The sequence below is a fragment of the Sorex fumeus genome, unplaced genomic scaffold (assembly GCF_029834395.1).
Source record: "Sorex fumeus unplaced genomic scaffold, SorFum_2.1 ptg000061l, whole genome shotgun sequence".
In the NCBI taxonomy this organism is placed as follows: Eukaryota; Metazoa; Chordata; class Mammalia; order Eulipotyphla; family Soricidae; genus Sorex; species Sorex fumeus.
In genome coordinates this window covers 59,496,335-59,512,870 of record NW_026606118.1, presented here as the reverse complement: position 1 = coordinate 59,512,870, position 16,536 = coordinate 59,496,335, and the positions used below count along the sequence as shown (strand labels likewise).

At 63.9% G+C, this 16,536-nt stretch overlaps 1 protein-coding gene across 1 annotated transcript; it reads left to right on the top strand.

Annotated features, from left to right (window-relative positions):
- Positions 1-672: 672 nt before the first annotated feature.
- MDFI (MyoD family inhibitor) lies at positions 673-14,222 on the top strand. Its single transcript, XM_056126236.1, has 5 exons — positions 673-864; positions 951-1,037; positions 7,189-7,374; positions 10,955-11,179; positions 13,909-14,222. The coding sequence occupies exons 2-5, from the start codon at positions 962-964 to the stop codon at positions 14,160-14,162; spliced, it is 741 nt and encodes a 246-aa protein (XP_055982211.1). The 5' UTR covers positions 673-864; positions 951-961; the 3' UTR covers positions 14,163-14,222.
- The last annotated feature ends 2,314 nt before the right edge of the window (positions 14,223-16,536 follow it).

The window sequence follows — 16,536 nt, the reverse complement described above, 5'->3', positions numbered from 1 at the left end:
CGAGGGGGGGGAGGGGAGGACTGAACTTGGAGAAACTCTTCGCCCCGGACTTGCCGCTTCTCGGACTCGAATCCCCACGCGCGGCTAGGATGGGGCGCGGGGCGGGGCGGGGGATGTCCAAGTTGCCCGCGGCCACCTGAGACAGGAGACTTGGCTGACCGGCCCCCAAGTTCCGCGCCCGCGCCCGCACCCCCGCTCCCAGGCGCTGGGCTTGGCGCGTGGGCGCAGACCGCGAGTGGGCAGAGGGCCTGCCTGGAAGCCCGATCGCGCCTATTCGGGGGGTCGGCGGCCTGTGGGGGAGGTGTGGGGGGGGCTCAGGGTGGTCCCGCCGGCGGCCGCCGTGCTCACGGGTCTCTGTCCCCCGTGGCCGGACCGTGCGCCAACTCGACCAGAGTTTGGGGCGGGCGCAGCCCCCTCCCGCGCGCCGGGGGCGCCGGGGCCTCCTGGGGCGGGCGGAGGTTTGGGGAGCACGGAGGAAACGCGCCGCTCCGGCTTCCTGTGGGGGGGCTCGGGCCGGGCGCCCCGCGGACAGACGTGTCCGGCCCGGGCCGCGCCGCGCCGAGCCCCGCGCGCTCGGGGTGGCGGGGGGAGGGCCGGGGCGGCGGGGTGGGGGCGACGGGCCGGGCGGGGAGGGGGCGGGGAGAGGGGAGGGGCAGAGGCGGCAGGGGAGGAGCGAGGGGGGCTGCAGGGAGAGGAGGAAGAAGGAAGGGGGCGAGAGGCGCGAGCTGGCGGCGCGATGCGAGCCGGGGCCCCGCGCGAGCCCCGAGGAGCCCCGCCGGCCCGCGTGGGGCGCCCGCAGTAGCGCGCATGGCCCTGCCCGCGCGCTGAGCCCCGCGCCCCGCCAGCCCCGCGCAGCCTGCGCCAGTAAGTCCGCGGGTGGCCGCGGGGCCAGGGCCACCCTGCCCGTCCCCATGCCCCCCCGCGCGCCCGCTCAGCCCTGTCGTCCGCAGGTCCGGGGCCGATGTCCCAGGTGAGCGGCCAGCGCTCCGCCGACTGCGACGCGCCCCATGGAACCCCCAGCGCTGCCCCGGGCCCAGGTAGGACCCGGGCTGGACAGCGGGGCTGGACGGGCGGCGGCGGGGAACTGAGGGGGCGGCGGAGGGGCTGCGTTCTTCGGCCCCGCCACCTCCTCCGGGAAGCCCGCGAGGCCTTGGGTGCGGGCTCCGGGCCGGGGGAGCGCGGGGTGGGGGCGCGGAGTGTGGGGATCGGGGGCCGCGGGGAGGGGAGTGGACGGCGGGGTGGGGGTGGTGGTGGTGGTGGGGGCAGGGCCAGCGCGGCGCCGGCGGCCGCGCCAACTTGGCTGGGCCCCCGTCCCGGCACCGCACACACCCCTCACTGTCTGTCCGTCCGTCTGGGGCTTGCGTCTCGACCGTTTCTGCCCAGTGTGTAAATATTTATGGGGGCCGCGGCGGGGCTGAGGGTGTCGGCGGCTCTCCTTCCCTTCCCCCCACCCAGCGGAGCCGAGCTCTTCCCGAAAACTTGGGTCGGCCACAGGCGGCGGGACCGGCCCCGCCCCTCCCTGCCATCCCCAGCTCCTCGCCTGCTCCCGGGCCTGGCCAGCCCCTCGGCTCCAGCCCTGCAAGGCCCCCCGCTCCCTGCCTCTCCCTCTATCTCGCTCTCTGGCTCTGGCTCTCTCTCCCCTGTGCAAGAGAATGCACTGCACACTCACGGGAGCGCGCACTCACACATACACAAAGACCCCAACCAAGTACCCGCAAGCCTTGAGCTGCCCGGCTCCCTAGCTCAAGGGGGTTTGTCATCTTGGGGGACGGGTTCCCTGAGCAGCCCCCACACTCCCTCCCTCTGCCCCCCACTACTTCTCTGGGTCCAGACACTTCCCAGCGGCTGGGTTGGTTCCAGGGACTGGCTGCTGCCCGAGCGAGTGCAGGCCCCGACTTCAGGACTCAAGCCCATGAGTCTTCCTTCGTGACTCTCCCAAGTCCGCGCTCTGCCCGCAGGGTCTGGGCCTGGACCTCTGGCGCTGCCCAGCATGGCCTTTTGGGCAGGCTCCTGCCTCTCTGTCCATCTGGGCCCTCTCCAGCCGCCCAGCTCGGCCGGGGATGCAGAGGTGGAGAAGGGGGTGGCCAGCCCAGAGTGGGGGGCAGGGGAGAGGTCTGGCCAGGGCCCATAGGTGGACAGATGAGTCGGCTGTGCATTGCGCCCCCCTCAAGTTCTGTCCCAGAGGGAGGCGGCTGCAGGAGTTTCTGGGGAGTGGGCCCCCAGACTGAATTCCTGTAGCCCAGAGAGTGGGGGATCGCGGGCGCCCCCTCCCCCAGCCTCCTGTTTCCTCTGTTTCTCCGGTTCCAGGCTGTCTCCTCCTTGACCTCCTTCCAGGGTGGTCAGGGCGGTGGGGGACTGTGCTTCTTGTGCTGGGGCGGCCCCTGGGAGGATCAGTCCTTGGTTGTCCCTTGAACTCCCACCCCCCGGCCCCCACCGCCACCACAGCCGCTGCCGCCGCCGCACCCCAGCGACCCCCTCCCCAGTCTGGGCTGGGCCAGACAATGTGGCTTTCATAATCCATGGAGGCCTGGGAGCTGAGCGTGCTGCCCAGGGAGCCTGACCGCAGGAGAGCAGCCAAAACCCCACAGACGCCTGCCGGGACCAGCACCCCCACGAGCCCGGGACAGGAAGGAGCCCCTCCCGCAGTAACCCAAGGGGCCCTGGGGTGAAGGGCGGGTGCCTAGGGCTGCCCTGGGGGGGGCAGTGGGCCTGTACTCCCCCCCCTGGGCTCCCCCTCCTCTCTCCCTCCTCCCCCCTCCCCCCAGAGCCCAGCTCCCTATAACTCTGCCCAGCGCTGGGGCGTCACATTCCTGCTCTCAGCTCTAAATTGAATTCCAATTGGGGAATTGGAGCCCTCGGACCTAAAATAAAACCAACAGAACCAACCTCACCGGACACTGGCTCAAGCTCCCCTCCCCGGCCCCTGCCTGGCCGCCTGGGAACAGACCAGAGGGTCACGTGTGTGCAGGAAGCAGGCTGTTCGCTTCCTCCTCCGAGGGCCCCTGGCGTGCAGGGATGCATGGATATGGCCCCAGACACCCCACCGGTGAACCAGGACTGGATCCCCAAGTTGGAATCAACCAGGGAGGAAGGGCAGTGCTAAGCTTTTGATAAAAGGGACACTCGGAGCCATAGGACAGCCATAGGCTGTTAGCCTTGAGGTGGCTGGCCCGGGTTTGATCCCCAACACCCTAGAGGGTCCCCCGAGTCCTACCAGGAGTGATTCCAGGGTACAGAGCCAGGGGTAACCCCTGAGCACCACCAAGTGTGGCCCCCAGACAAAACAAACAAGGGTCACTCGGAGGAGGGGCTGCTGTGCCAGGGATCAAGGAAGGCTTCCTGGAGGCGGCAGGATATTGGAAGCAACAGGAGGCGCAGAAGTGAGAGGTGTTGGTTGGCCAGAGAGGCCTGGGTCACACAGACTCAGATGACACCCCCTTGGCCCATGAATGGGATGGAAGTTCTGGGCTGGGGTCTGGGAGGCTGGAGGGGGCCCCAGGATTACCCTGTGTGAGCAGTCAGGCCTGGTCCCCTCTTACAGATCTCAGGGGAGGGCTGGACGCATCGCCCATGCGCAGACCCGAGGTCATGGTCAATGCCCATGGCCAGAGGCCCTGCACTTGGGCTGACCTGTCCCCCCGAGAGAAGAGGTGTCCACTTGTCCACAATCCCAGAGTGCCCTCCCCTTGGTAGGCAGCGGGATCCACAGAGTTTCCCAGCATCCCTCGGGCTGCGGGATTCGACCTGACTTCCCGACACTTCCTGGGGACCGTGCTGGGGGTCAGAGTGGTCCGGCAAAGGGGTTTTGCCTTCTGCACTTTCACCTGTGCGTGGGGACCCAGGTGGGGGCTCGTCTGTGTCCTCCCCGGCATGTGAGGAAAGGGCGCAGGAGTGCAACTGGGGGAGTAGACGACCCCCCCACCCGCCCCCTGCAGCCCTTGCTCTGCCCTGCCCTGCCTGCACAGTCACTCTTTTTTTTTTTATTACGTAAGCTACAAGTTACAAATATATTTGACTGAGTTTCATGTATACAATGTTTCAACCCCAGCCCCTGAGCTGTGTTCACTGTTCACGCCCCTCCCCCAATACCCCCGGGCTGGGCTCTCATCACAGGACTCTCATCTGTGCCCATAATTCCTTTTTTTTTTTTGCTTTTTGGGTCACACCTGGCGATGCACAGGGGTTCCTCCTGGCTCTGCACTCAGGAATTACCCCTGGCGGTGCTCAAGGGACCATATGGGATGCTGGGAATTGAACCCCGGTCCGGCTGCGTGCAAGGCAAACGCCCTACCCGCTATCACTCCAGCCCTGTGCCCATAATTCCTGCTCCCAGGCTTGACCTGCCCCAGCCGGTGCCCTAGACCCTCTCTCACCTTCTTCCCTCTCCCACCCAGGGGGTGGTCTGGGGACTAAGGTGACACCCCTGCTTCCCCTGCCCACCCCATGAGCTAAGGAGACCTGGGAGGTGGCTGCAAGGTCGGCCTGCCCCAGCCTTTGAGGGGAGCAGCCCCAGGTGCCTCACTGTGGGTGCGGGGTGCGGGTTTCTGCTCTCCCAGAACTGGCTCACCCCTTCTTCAGGGGAATTTGGGGGTGTTTCTGCAGAACCTCCTAAGCACACATGCTCACATACACACCTGCAGATGTGCACTCCTGCACATGCACATTTAGACATGCACATAGATGCTCTCACACACATACACACACCTGTGCACACATACAGGCATGCACTCATGCATGTATCATACACACACATGCATGTTCATATATGTACTTGCATGCACACCCACACTTACATACATGCTCACACAGACACAGACACACTCACCCTACACATCTGTACACATACTCATACACACATGTGCCTCTATGCCATTTCTGTGCCTCCATCCATAGATGCCCCTTTTGTGACTTGCCTTTCTGTGTCGTGTGTGTGTGTGTGTGTGTGTGTGTGTGTGTGTGTGTGTGTGTGAGACTGTCCCCACCCCATCCCAGACACTCACTGGACTTGTCACTTTGGCTTATTATTAAGAGCTTAACAAAAGGAAGGAGGGAGGGAGGGAGGAATGAAGGAGGGAAGGAAGGGAGGGAGGAGAGGGAGGAAGGAAGGGAGGGAGGAAGGGAAGGAGGGAAGGAAGGAAGAGAGAGGGAGGAAGGAAAGGAGGAAAAGAGGGAGGAAAGGAGGGAGGGGGAGAGAGAAAGAAGGAGGAAGAAAAAGGAGGGAAGGAAGGAAGAAAGGGAGGAAAGGAAGGAAGGAGGGAAGGAAGAGAGGAAGAAAGGGGGAGAGGGGAAGAGAGAAAGGAGGAAGGAAAAGGAAGGAAAGGAGGAAGAGAGGGAGGGAGGGAGGGAGGGAGGGAGGGAGGAGGGAAGGAGGACGGAGGGAGGGAGGAGGTGGGCAGGCAGCGTGGAGAGTGGCCTGAAGGGCAGTGCTGAGCGCTCCATTTGCTCTGCTGCAGAAAAATCAGGCCCCCTCCCCCCTCCCCCCTCCCCCTCCCGGGCCCACTCATGCCTGTGACCGAGCCGGGATCGGCAGCTGGCTCAGGCCTTTTTCATGACCCCACACCCGAGAGCTGGTGAGGCGGTGGCCAGAGTGGGACTGGCCAGCCCTTACCCTCTGGGGAGTTAGGATGTGGGCCAGGCCAAGCCTCCTTCCTTCCTGGTCGCGGCCCCCAGGGGCTGAGAGGTGGGGCTGGCAGCCGCAGCTTCCCTCCTCCCAGCCCTGCCCGGTGATTGACAGACGACTCGCACCGCCTGGGGAGCCCCTCCCCCACCCGCGCCACTGGGCTGGGGTCGCCCAGAGCTACCCCTGGGCTTCCAGGGCTCCATCGCCCTGTCCTGAGGATGAGGGGTCCCTGCGGGGGTGGGTGGGGGGTTCTCAGGCCCAACCAAGCTCTGGAATATTCCCTCCAGGACACGCCTGTTCTTGCCACCACAGGCGCGCTCCAGCCCGGCCCCTCTGGTCATCCTGCCGGTCAGGGCCCTTCCTCTCGCCCTGGGCGCCAGACGAGCAGAGTGAGGGTCTCCCTCCACCTCCGCTCTCCCTTGGGCGACTGCAGCGGACTCCTATCCACTCCCACTTTTTGTTTTGTGCCACGCTCAGTGATGCTCAGGGGTTACTCCTGGCTCCGTGCTCAGGAATCACTCCCGGCGGTGCTCGGGGGTCTGTATGGGATGCCAGGGATCGAACCCGGGTTTCCCTTTTCCCTTTGCTTGCCCCTGTTGGGCGTCACAGCCCCCCCTCATTTCTGTGTCTCTCCTGCCCCCCAGGTGGCTCTGGGGTGGCAGGAGGTGGGGGTCCCCCACTTCAAAGCCCCCGTCTTCTCTGGCTCTACAACCTGCACCCCACAGTTTCCTGCCGGGCCCTGCGGTTCCGAACCTGAGGGTCCAAGAGTGGGACCCGTCTGCTTCCCGCCCCCCACCTGCTCCAGGGGTCTCGGGGTCCTGGGGCTTTGTTTGTTTGCTTGCTTGGAGGAGGGCACCCAGCAATGCTCAGGAGCTGCTCCCGACTCTGTGCTCAGAAGTGACCCCTGAAAGTGCTCAGCGAGGGGCTGGAGCAATAGCACAGCGAGTTGGGCGTTTGCCTTGCACGCGGCCGACCCGGGTTCGATTCCCAGCATCCCATATGGTCCCCTGAGCACCGCCAGGAGTGACTCCTGAGTGCAGAGCCAGGAGTAACCCCTGAGCATCGCTGCGTGTGACTCAAAAAAAAAAAAAGTGCTCAGGGAAACGTGTGCGGGTCCAGGATGTCAACTAAGATCAGCAGGGCCAGTGCTGTCTGTCCCATGCTCCCCCAGAGCTGCGGGTCCGAGGGTGGGATTCTGCAGAGGGGCCTCGAGCCCGGGATGACGCCTGCTCCCTGCCCACGGAGTCGCCCACCCCAGCCCAGCCTCACCTGCTCACATGTCTCTGGCCTTCTCTGGCTTCGCTCTCTCGGACCCACTCTCCCCCGCCTCGGACCCCCACTCCACCCGTCTCCTGCCACCCTCCATCCTGACTGCCGGGCCCCGGGCCCTCTCGGGTCTCTGCCTCCCCTCCTGCCACCCCCCACCCCCCACTCACACACTTTGCATTGTGGGGGAGGGGGTCAGACTGGGTCACTGGTGCCATGAGACCCAGAGGGGGGTGGGGGAGAGAACCCCCGGGGGTGGACAGGTGAACCTCAAAGTGAGCCTCGGTCTCTGTTTTCTCCAGCCCCGACCCCTTCCCTCCCGCCTGAACTGGAGGTAGTGACAGAACCCGCTTGCCCCGTGGAGGTGGTGCTGGAGGAGGGCTCCCTGGAGGAGGCAGCACCCCCCATGCCTCAAGACAAGGACTCCTCCGGGGCCCTCCAGAGCCCGGACAGCACTGACCTCAATATCCCCATAGAAGCTGTGACACGTGAGTCCCAGGGGCGGGGGGGGGGGGGGGGGGGGGATTGGGGTGAGGGGGGAAGGGAGGGGGGATGGGGGGATTGGGGTGGGGGGAGGGAGGGGGGATAGGTGGGTCCACATGAGGAAATCTAATCCCTGAAGGCGTGGCAGGGAAAAGCAGTGGGTGCACTTGGGTGCCCCTGGGTGGCAGGACCCTGAGGGTGGTCCTGTGGGCAGTGGCCAGGTGCCTGGCGCAGGGCAGTCCTTGTTCCTGGAAGGATGGAGACAGTGAGTAGAGAGCCCAGCACACAGCCTTGTCCTGCAGGGCCTCGGGGGCCAGGAGCTCTGGCAGAAAGTTAAGAGGGGGCGCGCCGGAGTGACAGGACAGCAGGGAGGGCATCTGCCTTCCATGCGGCCGACCCCGGTTCAATCCTCAGCACCCCGTATGGTTCCCTGAGCACCATCAGGAGTGATTCTTGAGTGATTCTTGAGGAAGGAAGGAAGGAAGGAAGGAAGGAAGGAAGGAAGGAAGGGAGGGAGGGAGGGAGGGAGGGAGGGAGGAAGGAAGGAAGGAAGGAAGGAAGGAAGGAAGGAAGGAAGGAAATTAGAAAAGAAGGAAGGAAGTTAGGAAGGAAGGAAGATGAAGGATGGAAGGACAGACTGACAAAAGGCAGGCACAAAGGTTCCCTGAGCACCATCAGGAGTGATTCGGAAGGAAGGAAGGAAGGAAGGAAGGAAGGAAGTTAGGAAGGAAGTTAGGAAGGAAGTTAGGAAGGAAGGATGGAAGGACAGACTGACAGAAGGCAGGCACAAAGGTTCCCTGAGTGAGAAGGAAGGAAGGAAGGAAGGAAGGAAGGAAGGAAGGAAGGAAGGAAGGAAGGAAGGAGAAGGATGGAAGGACAGACTGACGGAAGGCAGGCACAAAGGGCCGGTCCATCCCCGGCTGGGCAAGTCTCTGGGGGACCCTGAAGATCAGAGAGGGGGCTTCCCTGCCAGAGGCCAGCTGTGAGCACTGAAACGCAGAAGGTGGGCGAGACAGGGATGGTCCGGGGGCAGCTGCTCTGGGAGAGGCTCCATCCCGGCATCTCCAGCCCCCCAGGAGTGATCTCTGAGTGCCGAGCCAGGAGGAAGCCCTGAGCGCTACCGTGTATGGCCCCAGGCCAAACCAAAACGAATCCCCGACGGGGCCAGAGCACTGTGCAGCGGTTCGGGCATAGGCCTGTGTGCTGCGACCCAGGTTGGACCCCTGATGCCCTGCATGGTCCCCCGAGTACCTCAAGGAAGAGTGCCTGAGCGCAGAGCCCGGAGTGCGTCCTGAGCACCGCCGGGCTGCCCCCAAGAGCAAATCAATAAGACTGGCGACACCTCTGCACAGTGCCCGTCCCCTTCCTGCAGCCGGCTCAGCCTGAGTGACAGCAGGACAGGGAAACTGAGTCACTTGGCTTCCCACTGGGCGTTCCGCACCCTGCATCTCCCTGGCCCAGCTGGCATGGCTGAGCCGGGACCACCTTCACAGGGCATCTGGCTAACTGACCTCCGGACAGCCGGGCTTGCGGCTCCGTGCGCGCCCAGCCGCTGGCCTCCGGGAGGACGGCAGGGAGGCCGTGGGGGCCCCATGGACAGGGACGGACAGGCTCTGCTGTTTTTCCTGAGCGTTTGTTCTGTGACTCAGAGTGAGTCAGCACAGTGGCCCAGGTGGGGCCATGAGGGGCAGGTGGGGGGGCGGGGGGGGGGGGGCAGGATGCTTCAGACCTGGCCTCTTCCCCTGGCCTCCAGCCATGCCTCAGGGGCTGGGGATCCCAGCTTGGAGCAGCCTGAAGCCCTGCCTCCTCCCTCCCCCAACCCCCACGACTTCTGGATCCTCCCCCCACCTCCTTCCCCTCACCCCTACGACTTCCCAGCTGGTATCCTCAGGCCTCAGTGTTGTCATCTGTGAAATGGGGCCATGGACTGGAGCCATAGCACAGCGGGGAGGGCGTTTGCCTTGCCCGCGGCTGACCCAGGTTCGAGTCCCAGCATTCCATATGGTCCCCTGAGCACCTGAGTGCATGAGCCAGGAGTGACCCCTGTGCACCGCCAGGTGACCCAAAAAGAAAAACAAAAAAGCTCACACACACACACAAAAAAAAAAACAAAAATACCACAAACAGTGACCAAAGGCCTGTTTGTCCCAGCATCCCATAGGGTCCCCTGAGCACTGCCAGGGGTAATTCCTGAGCACAGAGCCAGGAGTAACCCCTGCGCATTGCTGGATGTGACCCAAAAAGCAAAAATAAATAAATTTTAAAAACAAATAAATAACGGGGCCATGGAGACTATGTCCATCACACGGCCCCCAGAAGTGACCGCACGGAAAACTCTTATCACTACACAGCAGCCCCAGACACAGAAGCTGTGAGCCTCGAGGGCCAGGGATGTGGCTCAGTGGGTAAGAGCACCCGCGAGGCCATGAGTCTGAGGCCTGCACTGCCTGCACCAGGCCCCCACAACAAGAAAAGAAAAAAATAGCAAGTGCTTAAGCAACTTATCCCCCCCACACCTGTCTCCCGGCCTCTGAGCCTCAGGGGAGTTCCCGCTCTGACACTCATCTGCTGTGTGGCCTCTGGGCAGTGGCTGCACCTCTCTGAGGTCCAAGCTGTCAGCGCTGAGGGCAGTGGCTGGGGCAGCAGCGAGCGCCCCAGTGGGACCACGACCACCAGCCCTCAGCCACGGAAGCAGCAAGACCACCTTTGCCTCTCTGCAGACCCCCGAGACCAGGCCCGGAGGGAACAGGCCCCCACCCCCACCAGCCTCGGGAGACCAACACGCCTTTCTATTTATTTATTTATTTGCTTTTTTTGGCTTGGGTTACTCCTGGCAGTACTCAGGGGACCCTCTGGGACGCCCGGAATTAACCCAGGCCGGCTACGTGCAAGGCAAACGCCCCACCCGCACGCTCGCTCTGCCTCAACATGCCTCCATGTATAAGTCCAGGGGTCAGAGGCCTTGAGCTGTCCCCACCCACAGCCCAGAGAGGGGCAGGGCGTGCTGAAGGTCGTTCTCTCTGGGGGGTTCGGATTGCCTTGATCGGGGGTCTCTCCAGGGGCCTTGCTCGTCTCTTCTCTCCTGAGCCAGACCCCAGAGGCCCCTCCCCAAACTCTTTCTGCCCAGGGCACCCCACAAAAGCTGGCCTGGGGAGGGGGGTGGGCTGAGGCGGGAGCCCAGCAGAGGGCTGTACGCGGAGCCCCAGTTCCAGGGTTTGGACGTTCGTCTCCAAACAGATGTTTCCCATAAATCACCCAGCACACGGTGGCCCCGGGCCTGAGTCTGATCCCAGCATGGATGTTTTCCAAGCCTCTCCAGGAGTGACCCCCGATCAGACCCGGGAGGAGCCCCCGAGTGCCAGCGGTCACGTGGCCCCCAACAAAACCGCAGGAGGGTGGGTTGCACGAGGGTCAGAGCCCCCCCCCCCCCCGCCACCCCTCAGTCTTACCTGGGGCTGCCCGGGAGCAGGACCTCTCTGTGCCTCTGCTCCCAACTGTGCCGTGGGGCTGGTCAGCTCTGCCGTCGGGGACGTCCGGGAGCTTGTCCCCCACTCCCCCCATCACCCTTTCTCCTCTGCTCTCCAGGCCAGCCGCAGGGGAACCCCTTGTGCGGCACCCCACTACTGGTGAACGGCTCTGGCCAACCCTCAGAGCTGGGCGGCACCAGGCGGGCAGGCAACGGGGCCCTGGGGGGCCCCAAGGCCCACCGGAAGCTGCAGACGCACCCATCTCTCGCCAGCCAGGGCAGCAGGAAGAGCAAGAGCAGTGCCAAGTCCGCCACCTCTCAGATCCCGCTCCAGGCCCAGGAAGGTGAGTCCGGCTGGCTGTTCGCTGCCTCACCCCGGGCGGCTGCTTCGCACACACCTGAGGGGGCCCCAGGACAGCGGCTGGACGCTGGTCTTGCCCATAGCTGGCGGGTTTGATCCCCCACACCACGTACGTTCCCCCTGAGCCCCAGCAGGGGCGACCCCTGAGCACAGAGCCAGGAATAAGCCCTGAGCACCACTGGGTGTGACCCTTCTCCCCCCCAAGAAAGAGCAACAACAAAAGAAATACAATCTCAGGGCCGGGAGACGCCTAGTCCGCTGAGCACTTAACGCAATTTGCATGCGGGGAACCTGGTTCAATCCCCAGCACCGCATGGTCCGGGGAGGTTGCAGTGGGAGTCAGCCCCAGGCACGGGTGTGTCGATGCTCCCGCCCTCCGTTCCCCCAGAAAGTGCCATCTCTGGCCCTCCCCAGCCAAGGCACGGGGGTCTGCGAGCCTCAGTCTAACCGGCCACCAGGGAGTCTAGTGGAGGCTCAAATGGGACCAGCCCAGGCCGGAGCACAGGCCAATCCATATACTCCCCGGTCCCAGGCCGGAGCACGTGTCAACCCGTACGCTCCCGGGTCCCCATCCAGTCCCCCAGCACTGCCAGGGATGATTCCTGAGCGCAGAGCCGGGAAGAAGTCCTGAGCACTGCTGTGGTCTGGGCCCCAAATAGAAAGAATCTGCCTTCCGTGCACGAGACATGATCCCCAGCACCACAAAAGAGAAAAAGAAAAAACATGTAAGAAAAATTTTGTGTTTGTTGTGGGACTGAGGATTCAGCTCAGCGTTCGGGCACTGGCCTTGCCTGTGTAGGCCCCGGGTGTCACCTCTGGCACCAGCAGAGAGAGCGGGTGGGAGGCAAGAACTTCCTGCTCTGTACCTGGCCCATTTGCTGCCGGGGGTCCAGTCCAGGGCCTCAGGGCGCCCCAGGAAGCTCTTCCAGGCCAGATCAACTGGCCATCACCACACGCTCTGCAGCTAGGCAGGGGGTCAAGGGCGCAGACAAGGCACCCCAAGAGGCAGGCGGCAGGGCCCAGGGAAGCATCTGGTGGGCTGAGCACACACCCTGCCATGGCCCACAAGCACCACCAGGAGTGACTCCTGAGCACTGTCAACCTCTGCCCCGCCCCCCCCCCCCAAAAAAACCATGGAAAGTGGGAAGGCTTTAGAGGGGTGATAGGTGGATGTCACGGGGCAGAGCAGGGCAGAGGTGGCTGTTGTGACTGTACTGTGAAGGCCCAAGGGACCAGTGGCTGGCGGGTGTGAGCAGGCAGGCGTGGGGGTGGGGGTGGGGGTGGGGAAGACTGTCTGGAGGTGCTGGGTGCCACAGAAGAGAGATTTCAGTAAGCAGGGACCTTGCCTGATATGCATTTGAGAGACTGCAGGGTCCAGCTCTGGAGGGACCCCAGTGCCTCCCTGCAGAAATGGGGTGAGGGAAATGCAGGCCCCTGTGGCGGGAGAGACCCCCACAGCCCCACAGCCTGTGCTCAGGGCCCACCTGGTCCAGGAAGAAGACAAGCAGGAGGGCTGGTGGCTCGCGCCGAGTGCCCAGGTGGGTCCAGGGACACCCTCACTCAGCACCCACTACGACAGGCTCCCTGTGGGTCATCAGGAAGCTGAGGAGCCCTGGGGGAGATGGAGGCAGCCACAAATTCAAGTCTTTTTGTTGGTTTGTTTGAGGGCCTGTTCTCGGGGCTTCCTACTTAGAGACCACCCTTGGGGGTGCTCAGGGATCCCCACCAGGCCCAGGTGTGGTGCCGGGGATCAAACCCAGGTTGGTCATGTGCAAAGTAAATGCCCTACCTGCTGTGCTCTCACTCCGGCCCCCTGCGGTAGTTTTCTTTTGGGGTCACACCCGGCAACGCTCAGGGGTTCCTCCTGGCTCCGCACTCAGGAGTCACTCCTGGTGGTGCCATCGAGATGCCGGGGACCGTGCAAGGCGAACACCCTCCCTTACACTATGACTCCGGCCTCAGCACTTCTGTTCGTTTAATTCCCCCTGCCTTTCCACCCGCCGTCCCCCACCGCTCTGCTCTCGCCCAAGGATGGGGGACGCACACCTGCCCGTGATGCTCCCAGGCTCGCCCGCTTAAGGGCTGGGGCCAGCCCACACCTGGCCTTGGAGCCCCAGACGGCACCCTCTCTATGGTGCCACCTGGCAGTTCCACCAGCAGGCCCTGGGCATCGCGCTCAGGTTGGGGGTGCCAGGCATTGGCTCATGGCCTCATACTTACCAGGAGAGAGGGAGGGAGGAAGGGAGGGAGGAGGAGGGGAGGAGGAAGGGAAGGAACCACGAAGAAACCACAGGCTGAGGTGGTGGTTTTGGGGGCTGGAGCAGATGCTTTATGTGGGGATCGCAGGGTCCAGCCCCGCCAACGGTGGTCCTAGAGGCATTCCACCGGACCCCTCAATCCCCATTGTCAGAGAGGCTTGCATGAGGGGCGGAGCCATAGCACAGCTGGGAGGACATTCGCCTTGCACCAGGCATACCCGGGTTCGATCCCGGGAGGTCCTTCCAAGGGGTCCCCCTAGCACCGCTAGGAGTAATTAATTCCTGAGTGCAGGGCCAGGAGGAACCCCTGAGCACCACCTGTGTGACCCCGAAAGCCAAAAAGTCAAACGAGCACAGAGGCTTGCATGAGCGCCCCCCCCCCCACCCCACACACACACAACCACCCCCCATGCCTGGTCCTGGGCCCGCCCCCACGCTCCCCTCCCCCGCCCAGACTGCTGCGTGCACTGCATCCTGTCCTGCCTGTTCTGCGAGTTCCTGACGCTGTGCAACATCGTGCTGGACTGCGCCACCTGCGGCTCCTGCAGCTCCGAGGACTCGTGCCTGTGCTGCTGCTGCGGCCAGGCCGAGTGCTCCGACTGTGAGCTGCCCTGCGACCTGGACTGCGGCATCCTGGACGCGTGCTGCGAGTCGGCCGACTGCCTGGAGATCTGCATGGAGTGCTGCGGGCTCTGCTTCTCCTCGTGACCGGCAGGGGGCGCTGCGCGGGGCTCGGCTCACTGTGAAAGCCCCCCGGCTGGGGCCCCCTCGCCCTCCCCCAGACTTCCCAGGGAGGGCGGCGGCAAAATGTGAATAGTCACCCCCTGTCCCTCCTTTCCGGGACTCCCGGGGGGTCCTGACCCACCCAGGGACCCCAGAGGGCAGGCTGGCATGGACGGGGCAGGGCGGAAAGGGCCCCTTGATGGTAAGACTGGAAGGGGCGAGGGAGGGCGTGGAGGAGGGTCCCTTTTATTTGTGGCTGTAAATAAAGAGACTTGTCCATTGCGGACTGTGTGTGCAAAATCACTTCAGCTCCCCAAAGCCAGTCTCCTTGGGACCAGCGCCATCATAATACAGCAGGCGCACAGCCCACCCAGCTTCCAGCTCCGGGTGGTCCCCGGAGCACCGCCAGGAGTAATTCCTAAGGGCAGAGGCAGGAGTAAGCCCTGAGCATCCCTGGGTGTGGCCCAGAAACCAAAACTAGAAGCAAGTCCTCTGGGACCCGATAAGAGCCCAGTGGGTAGGGCACTTCCTGGTTCACTGCCAACCTGGGTTTCCAGCCAGGGCAGATGGTCCCCCAAACCCCACCAGGAACGGTCCCTGGGTGCAGAGCCAGGAGTAAGCCCTGAGTACGGCCGACTGTGACCCCTGCCCAAAGAAAAAAGTATGTCCTGGGGGCCGGAGCAACAGGACAGCGGGTAGGGCGCTTGTCTTGCACATGCGTGACCAGTTTCCATCCTAGGCACCCTATAAGGACCCCTGAGCACCTCCAGGAGTGATTCCTGGGTGTAGAGCCAGGAGGAACCCTGAGCATTGCCAGGCGTGACCCAAAAACCCAGAAAAAAAAAGCAAGCACGTCCTGTCTCCTCTCCACAGACCCTCCCCCACCTCCCCCCCACACACAAAGGCTTGAGGGTTCTGCCTTCTGTCCTTCACCTTTTCTCATTTCTTACCCCAAAAGCTGCTCCCTGCCCCCCTCCCTCCCCACCCAGGGAGGGAGATGGTAGAGGGGGTGGGCAGATATTCATTGACAGCAGATGTGTAGCTCTGATGAAGGGCTCCGCCCGCCAACTGGGCTGCTCAGGGCCAGATGGCTCCAGGGCTTGGGGCACCCGGCCCGGGGGCCGAGCTTGGGGCCAGCAGGGGAGACCTGGCCCAGCCGCCTTTGTGGGCACCTGGCAGCTGGCCTGAGAGAGGAGCCTATCTGGAGGTGCAGAGGGGGGTGTCCTGGGGGCCTGGACCACGGGCGCGTGGCGGCTGAGCCCTGTCCTCCACCCTGACCTGGAGGAGGCAGGAGGGGTCGGGTGGGTGGGAGGGCATCTTGGGGCTGTGGTGGAGAGGACCTGGATGGGAGGGGGGGAGGGGAATGGAGGGGCACTGTGGGGGGCTTCTGGCAAGAGGAACGTCATGAGTGACGATCACCAGGCCCAGAGAGCTGTCTCCAGCCCTTATCTGCGCCCAAGAACCCCCAGCAGACGCCCCCACCCTCCTGGGCCCCAGCAGATGCCCCAACTACCCTGGACCCCAGCAGAATGCCCCAACCCCTTGGACCCTAGCAGATGCCCAACCCCTTGGACCGCAGCAGACGCCCAACCCCCCAGACCCCAGCAGACGCCCCAACCCCCATGGGCCTCAGCAGACACCCCCACCCCCCTGGACCCCAGCACTGTCCCTCCCAGACACCCCAACCCCTCTGTACCTCAGGACTCTTCCTCACAGATGCCCTACCCCCTGGATCCCAGCAGTCTCCCCCACCCCGCACCCCAGGCCCCCTGCCCTCACTGCACCCAGAGCAGCCCACCCCCCCCACCCCCCCCACCCCCCGGCTGCTGCCTCTCACCAGCTTCTTCCAGGCCCAGAGGCAGGTGTAGACAAACCAGAAGCTTCGGAGGCCCCAGGCCACCCACCAGAGAGAGCACCCCCGTGAGAGCAACCAGGAATCGGGCCTTCCTGTCTCCCCTGGGGCGACTTCGGGTGGGGGATGGGGGCAGGTGCCCAGTGGGGAGGAAGGGGCTCGGCTCTTCTTTCTCTCTTTCCCCTTTGGTGCTGAGGACGAGCCCCAGGCCTCCTGCGTGCGAGCCGAGAGCTGAACCGTCCGGCCCCCACTGGCACCGGCCTCCTCCTGCAGAGCTGAAATTGCAAACCCTGAGCTGGGCTTTGGTGGGAGAGCCGACTCTCAGCTGTGAGGACCACACACCTCCACACACCCCCACACCCTCACACGCACACCCCACACACACACATACACACGCTTTCACACACATCACACACTGCATGGACATACACATACCCACACACACACGTGTATATGCACAACTTCCCCCCATGCGTACACACCGGCACATACATAGCATAGATACAG

What these genes read in the sequence shown, in the direction of transcription:
- MDFI (XM_056126236.1), top strand. Translation starts at nt 962, where the DNA reads ATGTCCCAGGTGAGCGGCCAGCGCTCCGCCGACTGCGACGCGCCCCAT. An exon ending in CAGCGCTGCCCCGGGCCCAG is followed by an intron (nt 1,038 to 7,188) that starts GTAGGACCCGGG and finishes TGTTTTCTCCAG; the next exon opens with CCCCGACCCCTTCCCTCCCG. An exon ending in CCCCATAGAAGCTGTGACAC is followed by an intron (nt 7,375 to 10,954) that starts GTGAGTCCCAGG and finishes TCTGCTCTCCAG; the next exon opens with GCCAGCCGCAGGGGAACCCC.